The following is an 11,178-nucleotide window of genomic DNA, read 5'->3' as shown; positions in this document are numbered from 1 at the left end:
AAGCATTATTTAAACTTAAGGAATGCTTCTAGCAAAAATTTGTAATGCAGTAATCCCCAGAATAACACTGTTGATTTGGAATTGTAAATCTCAAATCTCAGGGGGATGGGGGCTGTTTAGTAGCTTTATCACTACTACGCATAAAATGACATAATTGTTTTAAAGCACATTATTTACTGCACGGTGGTGCCTCTTATTCAGCATCCGCTTGAAAGGAAAGGAAGCCGCTCAAAGCGTAGTAGTATGCCTAACCAATCTCCTCTCCACCCTCAAGAGAACGAATTCTTCATTGCGCAAGGCTCCCGGAGCTGAGAACTACAATTCCCGTCATGCTAGGCGAGGGGCCCCTTTCCCAGCCGCCACTCCTCCCTCCCTCTAGAGCTGGTAGACGGAGGTTGACCGGGCCGGTCCCGGCAGCGGCCCGGAGCGGGCGGGCATGGGGGGCTGCCTCTCCTCGCAGGCAGCTGATGACCTGTCGCTACTCAACGATTCTACCGGCGATGGGACGAGTCTTGGGCCCGGAGACCCACCTCCCCTCCCTGCCCCGCCGCCCCCCTACGAGGTACCGCGTGGGGTGGGGAAGGGAGTCCCGAAGCCCTGGGGCTGATGTTGCTCCCATGCTCTCGCCAGTTGGGGTCAGCTTTGAGGACGAGAGGGCGGAATTCGGGTGGCATTGGGGAATGTCGCGACTCGGGGGCAAGTAACGCGAGATGGACTGGGGGTGGCCGGAGCCATGATGGAGAACTTGACTCGGTCCACACGTGAACCCTAGGAAATAAGGGCAGATGTTGCTGCAGTGTTGACCCCCCTCCCCTCCTTCCGCAGATTTCTACAAGGATGAATTCATTTAGCGGCGACCGGCTCTGTTGCACAGTATTGACCATGGGTTCTGGAAACATGTCTTTAAACTTGGGGTGGGTGTTTAGAGGAGGCTTTTATTATTGCAGTTGTTCTAACTCGTTTGTGAAAATTGGGACTCCAGAAAATGACATCTGCTTGTAACCTTCCTGTGTTTTCTCATTACTTCCTGTTTTCCCCCCTTATTACCGAATACCTTTTAAGGAGAAAAATATGAAATATCAGCTGCACAATGCTGTTTTTGTGCTACCAACCATCAGTCTGGAAGTTCCCTTGGTTGAAGAGAAGACTACTTGGGCTGCTGTGAGTGTAGGCTAGTCTACATTTGGACTACTGTAATTACTCTTCCCAATCAGAAAAAGAAATCCTATGAGACATAAATTAATGAAACTAAGCTAAGTCATGGTCAATATTCTAAATAAAGAACTAGGAGCTATAGAAAAACACTAGCTTATTACAAGAGATGGGAAATGGAAGCCTGTTCGGGTAATTTATTAGCAAATGTAATTGATTTTTGCGGTGGGGGCTTCTAGACAAAGACCTAGTACTATGAAGCAAAGGAATTTTATAAACATTCTGTCTTTTATTTTTTAATATATTGTATGTAGTAGGAAAAAAGGAAGTAGAAAACAAAAAAAATCCAAAGGTGCTTTTTCAAAAGGCAACTAGACTTTATTTTTTCTTGAAGATGTTTCCCTTCTCATTCAAGAAGCTGCTTCAGTTCTTTTCAGCTTTGGAGAGGAGTGAAATGTCTTCAAGGAAGAACCAAGTCCAGTTGTTGCCTTTTATAAAAGCACTTTTGGGAAAAGTCATCTTGATGACTGAGAATCTCCATAGACAAAACACAAGAAAATTACAAAAGGAAGGTGGTATTGGATTTCCTGTAACATCATAAATGAGATAGGAAGAAAAACAACAAATGTGCCTTTAGAAACATTCTGTAGGAGAAAACAAAAAATCAAATGCCTCTTAATACATGAACAGTTTGGTTCATGAAGGGTTTTTTTTAGCACTGGGGGAACTGCATCAACGTAAATTGCTAGCAAACCTAGGTTAACATATCAAATGGTCTGCACTGAAACAACTCATAATCAGCATGACATACTCAACATGCTAGCTGATTATGGGCTAAAAGGGATAGTCTGGAAGTACAAAACACCATAAAAATTCTGCCTGGGAGGAAGTAGGGAAGTAAAGGAACAGCTGCATTAACTCTTACTGTCTTGCTGAGTAAACATATTTAATCTTTTTCATCTATGGAGGGACAGCTTTTCATTAAAATTATATATAGAAATGTAGTTGTCCAGGGTATGAGAAATAATGAGAATATAGTAACCCTGCTAGATTAGGTCAAGGTTCATTTTAGTCCTGCATTTCATTCAAATTAAGATACTCAATAGAGCTGAGGTGGCACAAGGGTTAGAGTGCAGTACTGTAGGCTACTTCAGCTGACTGCTAGCTGCAGTTCGGCAGTTCAAATCTCACCGACTCAAGGTTGATTTAGCCTTCTGTCTTCTAAGGTGGGTAAAATGAGGACCCAAATTGTTGGGGGCAATATGCTGACTCTGTAAACTGCTTAGAGAGGGATTTAAAAGCACTATGAAGCAGTATATAAGTCTAAGTGCTATTGCTATACCCCTTTCTGTTACCATACTGTTCTGTTCTTATACTTGCAGACATGATGCCCCTGACCCAGATGTAATGTTGAGTTTTCATAAAAACTGTCCTCCATGAATTTAGCCAATCCCTCTTAAAAAGTACCCAAGTTAGTGGTTGTGTCACCTTCTACAAATTATATATTGTATGAAATACTTGTTTTTTGTCTAAATCTCTTTAATGTCAGCAGCATTGAATGACTTCTAACAATGCTACCTTGAAAAACAAAAAAATATCTTATCAGTTTTTCTGTTTACAATTTGTGGTTTCATTTGCTTCAGTCATGTCTTCAATTGCTTCTTTTTCTATTCCCTAAAGTTCTATCCTTTTTTTTTTTTTTTTTGCAAGGAAGATGTCAGGTCCTCCTCATTTTTTAAAATTATTTTCATTGCTACATTGCTTTTCATATAGGCAGCATACATAAGGCTTCAATCTATTATTCCATACAACCACAATCCTTTGATTGTTGATTTGAGAATGACTGTTCCAATGTCACCCAGTGTACTCAGTTTCTGACCACAGGTATCCTTAACTTATAACCGGTTGTTTAACAGCCATTTGAAATTACGATGGGCCTGGGATAGGTGCCTTGTGGTCCATGAAGCAGTTCTGGCTATTGTAAAAAGTGCCATCCCACCACAACCTTTATGGTCACATGACCACATTTCAGGTGCATCTGGCTTGCCATTACAATCGCTTGCAGCATCCCATAGTCATATGACTGATTTGCAATGATTATTCCTGGTTTCTGGCAGTTTTTGCAGATTTCTAGTAAAAAATACCCATTTGGAAGAATGGGTTTGCACTTACTGCCACTATGTTCACTTAGAAGCCACCACACAAAATGTTGTAAAATCAGATCTAAGTTATGAGGGTGCCTCAATTTACTATCATAAATGCTGCGGTGTGGCTCAGGCTGTAAGAAGCCTGTTATTAAACACAGCTGCCTGCAATTACTGCAGGCTCGAGTCCCACCAGGCCCAAGGTTGACTCAGCCTTCCATCCTTTATAAGGTAGGTAAAATGAGGACCCAGATTGTTTCAGGGGCAATAAGTTGACTTTGTAAATATACAAATAGAATGAGACTATTGCCTTACACACTGTAAGCCACCCTGAGTCTTCGGAGAAGGGCGGGATATAAATGTAAATAAAAAATAATAAAAAAAATGTATGTCAAGCTAGATTTTTCCCCTATTCATTAATTTACATTTACATAAATTTTAACTACATTAGTCATTTTGCTGCCCATTCACTCAGTTTAAAAAAATTCTTCTGGATTTCTTCATAATCCCTTTTGGTTTTTACTGCCCTGAATACTTCTGCATCATTTCCTACCCTCTAAATAATGATCATTTATGAACAAGTTTAAAACTACCAGGCCCTTGAGGGATCTACTTTTTTATTTCTGTCCTTTGGAAATCAATCGATCAAAATAGAGCTGGAAAGGACGTTGGGGGTCTTCTAGTCCAAACCACGGCTCAAACAGGAGCCCTATACTATTTGAGACAGGCAACTGTCCAGTCTTTTCTTAAGAACCTCCAGTGATGAAGCATTTACAACTTCTGAAGGCAAGCTGTTCCACTGTTAATTGTCCTCACTGTTAGGAAGTCCTCTTAGTCTTATCTCATTATTGCTAAATTTACCCAAGAGCTTTTGATAAAGATCTCTATCAAGTTTGAATTGCAAGGGAAATTGGATAGAGGGAAACTGGAATTTAACTCATGCTACAAAAATGCTATCAATCAGGGACTGTTTGCTAAAGCAAATAAAGATCTGAAGCATTTGTTAAGCTTCCAGCCTATTTTTTGTTAAATATGTATACTTTGTCCCTTGTGAATGTTTAGAAAACAAATCCTTTTGATTTCATGTGCAACTATCTCTTTCCAGAGATAAATTACCTAGCACACATTGTTTGGTATCATTCTTTGAATAGTTGTCTCAGCTGGCTCTGATTTCTCTTACTTGTGTCTGAGAGCACAAGAGATTTGAGAGCAATTATATTTTTCTTTCATGTTTTCACAAACTGTCATACATGCAGCCTACTTTTTTTCCACAATGAAGTTGCTGTTCTATGGAGGAAGAAGAGACAGGAAAGACTGAGAAATAGAGAATAGTGTTTTTATGTTACTACAGACCTGACTGAAATTGGTTACAGCAGTGGTTCTCCACCTTTTCTTCACCACAGACCCCCTTTAAATACCTTTTGTGGCCACAGACCACCAAGACTTAACTCAAGATTTAAATTATAACATTTTTTTCAAGCTTTCGTGGACCTCCTCTGTGATGACATCATGCCCCCCCTCAGGGGACTGTGGACCACAGGTTGAGAACCATTGAGTTACAGGATATGCTAATTTATGATTACCTGAGTCACAGCTTGCTCATTTGCCTGGATTCATACAATATACTGAACTGTGCGTTTAATTATGGGCTGTGGTCATATAACATCCAATGCCAAAAACTAACTATCCACTTTAAGTTACGCATGAACAATTTGTGCAGTAAGTAGCAGGGAATGGAATAAAGCAATAATTCCCTTTTTATTGTTCATAGTGGATGTTTGAAAAGAATGTACGCATGAGTAAGGATTTACAAGGACACTTCAACATTCAACTGAAATGAATAGGTAGAGAGGAATAAAGACTAATGTTTAAAAAGACCAAAACCAAGCCAGCTCCATGGAATTCATTACTGCATAATTGTGAAGCATAGATTACTTTTTTTTTAAAAAAAAAAAGATAAATACATTTTATAATCCCAAGTGTTCAAATGCAGCGGTTGTGAATGTCGTTTCCAGCTTGCTATCTTCCATAATTATTAGGCTGTGTCTCTCATTATTCTTCAAGCCATGATGGCTAGTATTTGTGGAAGCTGTGTTCCAATATGTCAAGTAGGCATCAAGTGCCTATCTATTGCCGGGATAGCTCAGGCAATAGAGAAGCCTGTTATTAAAAACACAGAGCCTGCAATTACTGCAGGTTCGAGCCCGGCCCAAGGTTGACTCAGCCTTCCACCCTTTATAAGGTAGGTAAAATGAGGACCCAGATTGTTGGGGGGGCAATAAGTTGACTTTGTAAAAAATATACAAATAGAATGAGACTATTGCCTTATACATTGTAAGCCGCCCTGAGTCTTCGGAGAAGGGCGGGGTATAAATGTAAACAAAAAAAACAAAAAAAAAAGTTGGAAAAGGGTAATACCTATACCATATGTTGACTGCTAGTATATATTATTTCTGATACTCTTGCTGTGTAAATTTTAATTAATGATCATTGGAAAAACTACAAAATTAAGCTGAATGTCCTCCTGAAATTCTGAATGGAGCAATGCTATTTAGGATTTCTGTGTACAACACAGAAAATTTTGTGCATGTTTGTTACCTAATTTGCCTCCTTAGTTCAAAACAAAATGGTTCCAGAGAAATGCGTGAAATACCTGAAAGAAATTGGGAAATTATCTTTGCATGCTAACATATTGCAAATCAAAATGTTTGCTCTAAATGTGAGACTAGTTAGAAAACAAGTAGGGGATCCTCTCATTAGTGGTGAATTAATGGCCTGCATGGTTCATAACAGACATGGGTATAGAAAAAAAGGGGCTTCTGTGACATGTGAAAATAACAGCTGACTGATCCTGTAGAAAAGCTTCAGACATGCATTAGAAAACTTATTTTAGCCCATCTGCCATACCACAATATTATCTTACAGTTCAGCCCTGTGTGTGTCAAAACGATAAATAGCTTTATGTGTCAGTGTAGGATTTCTCTGGATTATTTTCATTTGTTACAGTGAGGGCATGTTAAAAGGGAGAGTTTTCAAGCAATCTGAGAGAAAAGGGAATTGTTGCTTGTATTATGATGTGTAATTATGAATCCATGTAACAAGCTGCTTATTAGACTAGTAAATGTTCAGCCACACCATTGTCTGACTTTCTAGGATCACACTCCAATTCCAGTCTATCACCCAACGCCTAGCCAGGCACGTCTTGCCACACAACTAACAGAAGAGGAGCAAATCCGGATAGCTCAAAGGATTGGACTAATTCAGCACCTTCCTAAAGGAATATTTGATCCCGGCTCAGAGCCATCAGAAAAGAAAATCAAAGAGTAAGTTTCCATGCACAATCCTTTAAATGTTTTTTGTAAAGTCAGAACAAATCTTGAAAGTATTGTAGTGATTAATTGCTAATGAATACAAAAATATTTTTTAGAAGTTATTGACCGTATGCAGAAATGGCCCTCTAAAATGCAACAGGAATATGCTATGCTTTGTTTTTATTTATTTATAATATTTGTATAGCTGTCCATCTCGCCTGAAGTGACTTCAGGAAGCTTTCAAACTTTACTTGCTTTGTTTGTGTTTGTTTGTTTTTAAAAAACAGATTGCTGTTGCCTTAAAGAAAAACTGCACATGATATAGCAATTCTGCTAGATAACACAGGATAGGATGAATTGTGCATCTTTGAAGAAATTGTACTTAAGTCTCTTGAATCTATTTCCAAAGTCATCAACACAGCAGGGCTTTATTATAGGTTTTTATGCTAAATTATTAAGTAAAATAGTTACAGGTAGTTTGTGACCACAATTGGAAGTGGCAACTCCATCAGTAAGCATGTGGTCGCTAAGTGTAAAATCATGTGACTATGACGGACTTAACATTACATTTTATTTGGTCATTAAATAAACCATCCCAGTCATTAAGCAACACATCACAGGACTACATCTTCAATTTTACTTCCATATTCTCCATTAACTCGACTTGTGAGAAGCCAGTTGTCAGTTGTAAAGCAAGTGAATGGTGAACATATGAGCGCTGTACATTGTAATGATCAGTAATGCATGCCAATTGGGAAGTGCTCCAATGGTGACTATGTCACTATGGGACATTGTGAGTCATAAATACAAGGATTGGTCAAAAAGCTATTTTTTACATCATTATAACTTTGAATGATGACTAAAGAAGGCAGGTAAAGTAAGCAAGAACTACCTGTAATGAGCTGCACGTTTCTGAATTTTCGCTGTGACACAGAGCAACCTTCCTCTCTTAAATGTGTTGGATTGGAGTATAATTCTCATCATGGATGGTCAAAATGATCCAGAAATTTGAACTGTGATTCTTTGCGCTGGACCAGCAGAACAATATTTATTTCAGAAACTTAGTATTACTGAGAACATGAAGGAAAATTTCATCATTAGCCATCAGCCAGTAGACTAGAGCAGGGATATCCAACTGGAGTTGAAGTCCGCCAGGCTTAAAGTTGCCAAGGTTGGAAACTCCTGGGCTAGAGTACATTCCTCTGGCATTTATAGCCAGCAAGCACTCAGTCCATTTCAGCATCACAGCACAATCTGTTGGGTGATACCTACATCAACAGTATTAATTGCTGTTTTGGATAGGACATTTGTCCTATCCAAATTTGTGGTTATTGTGACATTTGTGGTTATTGTGACATTGATATCGAGAATGGGATGGGAGTAGATTAAACCAGTGATACTCTGATCTCCTGACTAACAGAATAAACTAGAGATCAAGAACCCTAATAACATGTTAAAAATCTTCATTCTTTGTGTACAATTTTTTTTAGTCTAGAACATGTGGCTTATACATGGAAGAAAGCAATTATTGCAAGTTACCACTTGGAAAAATAACATGGGGGAATTTTCAAATATCATAAATTAAGTTCAGTGCAGGAGGCTGATAATTGTACTTTTAAAAGCTGAGTGTATGGCAAAACAATATAGCAACTAGTCTTTTGCAGTTGTATTGAAATTTACCAAGCAGGAAATTGGGCAGGAAATAGAAGCAAGTTAGCCTGGTAACCATCTTGCAACCTTTGTACTAGCTTTCAGTTTTTTTTATTTCTCCAGGTGTGTAATCTGTATGCTGGATTTTGTATATGGAGATCCCATCCGATTCCTGCCTTGTCTACACATCTACCATGTAAACTGCATTGATGACTGGCTGATGCGATCATTCACATGTCCTTCTTGCATGGAGCCAGTTGATGCTGCTCTGCTCTCCTCCTATGAGACTAACTGAGGTGGCTTTGAGCCCTGCTCTCATTCATGCTTCCAGGCTGTGGATATATTGGGGGCCTGGGATGTGGGACATTATTTGCACAATTCTGGGGTACACCAAAGAAACCGGTCCCAGCCCCTATGGACACACGCAGCCATGCTGGCTGTACTAAAGGATGATTTGTGCCATATTTTGAGTGTTGCATCCAATGTATGGGGGGGAGGGGTTGGAAGGTAATAGGGAATGGCAGAACTAAAACTTTCCTTCAACTCTACTCACAATTTAGTTTTGTAGAAAATCAAGATTCTTCTTTGACCCAATTATCTATCCTCATATCTTTGTAAGTCCCTAGTAAGCTAATGAGTACAATTGTAGGAAACTAGTGGAATTCTAATTTGTTAATGAAAGAGAAAGTTGTTTAAAGCTGATGCTGAAGATCTCTTTAAGATTTTACAAATTAAGAGATATTCTAAGGCTATTATACCAGCTTTGGTCAGTTCATGGGGGGAAAAGAATTTAATGTAGAAAAAACCCCAGGCATTTTATGTTTGGGCCACTATTGAAAATTCATCTATCAATACAAGTACACAATGCAGAAAACAAGCCTTAGAAGCTAGTTAGCTACCTGCCTAGGGTAGCTTGAAGCTGCAATATTTGCTAGGGAAGGAGACTGGACTTGTTCTTGTAGCTTTTGGAAGTGCTTCTTTTAAAATATTTTGTTTCAGTTAAGAGAAAAGGATACCATTTCCTTGCTCTCTTTTTCTCCATCAAATAAAGTTTTATCTATTTTGGAGTACATGGTGCCTCTTCTCAACCCCTGTAGGGCAAGCAGATTCTCCACCTAATACTTATTCACCAGACTAGGAGAAAGTCACATGGATGTAACAGATTTTGAAAGCAATAGTTTGTTTCACTCAATCTTCATTTGGGTGAAGTTCACTGGAAGGAGCAGGGAGGGGCTAAGTGCAGATTGTCACAATGTGAAATTTCTGCCTTTCTACTATATGAAAAAAGTGTTGACATTTAGATATATATATATATATATATATAGCCTGTTTAAAGTGAGAAATATTTTTATGGAAAGTTTACGATTCAGTTTGGTAAGATCCTTTTAGATGCTGGTTGTGAATTAAAACATCCATATATTCTGAAGAGTGAAGAAATGTTTATTTGTAGGCAATCTACTATTTGTCTTACATAAAAGAAGATTTTGTCCCATAAGAACCTGTTAAGACAGGCTGTTACTTTGATGCAGCAAAGCCAACATGTGAAAAGGCTTTCCTTAAATCATATTGTTTATTGCCTTGCAAGTACAGAAATGTAAAAGTGCTTTTCTGATTATGTATTGTCCATAACAAAGATCTAGTGCTTGAAAGATTTAAAAAAAAACAGATGTACATTGCATTGAAATGGAAAATAAACATTGTCAGCAGTGCCTTCTAAAGTACATACATTGGCCAAGGTGACTATAGAAAACATTTCTATTAGTGAAAATGAGAAGAACTAGAGAATGAGGTACTCTGGGTTAATTTATAATTGATTGTTTTCTCTTTTACCTTTAATAGAATTATAAATTAGTTCCCATTGTTGCAATAAATCATGATTCTATACAGTAGTAGGATCTGATCTTGCTAATGTATGGCCCTTCTGAATGGAAATCCCAGCGGAACTCCCAAGACTTAGGAATCTTGGAAATTGTAATTTGGCAACAAGAAACTAATATTGGGTTTGGGAATGAAGTCATATTTGTTTTCTAAGCCATACTACACATAGTCTTTTATTTGCAATTCCAAAACTGGCAGGGAAGAAACAGTGCAATGCATCAAACGATGATTTGCCCATGAAAAGACAGTACAGAAAATGTAAGGAACAAATAGGAGCAAGTCTAGAAATCACTTTAAGGCAAAAATTATTAATTCCTTTGGATGACGGTACTAAGGGGCTTCTTGTCAATATCTTATCCTTCCCTTGTATTCTGTTTTTTCATTGACATAGCTATGACACACACACACCGATGAAGGAAACAGTGAAGGTCTCCAACCTGTCCAGCTCCATGGATCAGCGGCGGGCAAGGGCAATGGTTTCGCACGCACTTGCCTGCTTGCATGGTCCGATTGCCAATAAGCCACAAATTGGTAGTGGTCTGCAGACTATGGGTTGGGTACCCGTTTTAAAGTACATTTCTTTGAAAGTCCTTGTCCCATATTATCTCATCCCTTGGTATCACTTGTGTCTTCATTTTGAAGTTCATCACAAAAAAGTGGCAGAAGTAAAGATGGAGCTCACTATTTAAGTTACTAGTATGCTCTAACCAGCATGCTCTGTTGCATATTAGTATCTCATTACTGTTTAGAGATATGGAAAATATTAGGACTGCTTCATGCAGACCATCAAAAACTGTAGTTAGTAAATCATAATACTGAGGAAAATAAAATGGCATATCTCTTTCAGGCCAAGCACTGTCTCCTAGAGGGTACAATATTGTGTCAAATATTTCACTTCACCTATGAATTCTCTTAAGCCACTAAGAACATTGAAGTGGGCAATATATAAATGACTTAAAAATGGCATAGTTCCTTTCAAGACCTGGGATCACTATCTCCAATGCTGCATGTAAAGATATTTAAAGCCCCTATCCTTACTGGTT

The 11,178-nt window shown here is 38.5% G+C and overlaps 1 protein-coding gene across 2 annotated transcripts; it reads left to right on the top strand.

Moving 5' to 3' along the window:
* The first annotated feature begins 353 nt into the window (after positions 1–353).
* LOC131189799 (RING finger protein 11-like) lies at positions 354–9,966 on the top strand. 2 transcript variants are annotated; one of them, XM_058166240.1, is made up of 4 exons: positions 354–562; positions 1,063–1,161; positions 6,450–6,619; positions 8,381–9,966. In XM_058166240.1, the coding sequence occupies exons 1-4, from the start codon at positions 437–439 to the stop codon at positions 8,550–8,552; spliced, it is 567 nt and encodes a 188-aa protein (XP_058022223.1). In that variant the 5' UTR covers positions 354–436; the 3' UTR covers positions 8,553–9,966. The 2 variants fall into 2 exon arrangements, with proteins under 2 accessions (XP_058022223.1, XP_058022224.1); XM_058166241.1 differs by lacking the exon at positions 1,063–1,161 and having other exon boundaries at positions 362–562.
* The last annotated feature ends 1,212 nt before the right edge of the window (positions 9,967–11,178 follow it).

Source organism: Ahaetulla prasina, chromosome 2 (genome assembly GCF_028640845.1).
Source record: "Ahaetulla prasina isolate Xishuangbanna chromosome 2, ASM2864084v1, whole genome shotgun sequence".
NCBI lineage: Eukaryota > Metazoa > Chordata > Lepidosauria > Squamata > Colubridae > Ahaetulla > Ahaetulla prasina.
This window is presented reverse-complemented; position numbering and strand designations above follow the sequence as displayed.

Coding starts and splice junctions, on each gene's coding strand:
- LOC131189799 (XM_058166240.1), top strand. CDS start 437: ATGGGGGGCTGCCTCTCCTCGCAGGCAGCTGATGACCTGTCGCTACTC. Junction 563..1,062: donor CCCCGCCGCCCCCCTACGAG/GTACCGCGTGGG, acceptor ATACCTTTTAAG/GAGAAAAATATGAAATATCA. Junction 6,620..8,380: donor TCAGAAAAGAAAATCAAAGA/GTAAGTTTCCAT, acceptor TTATTTCTCCAG/GTGTGTAATCTGTATGCTGG.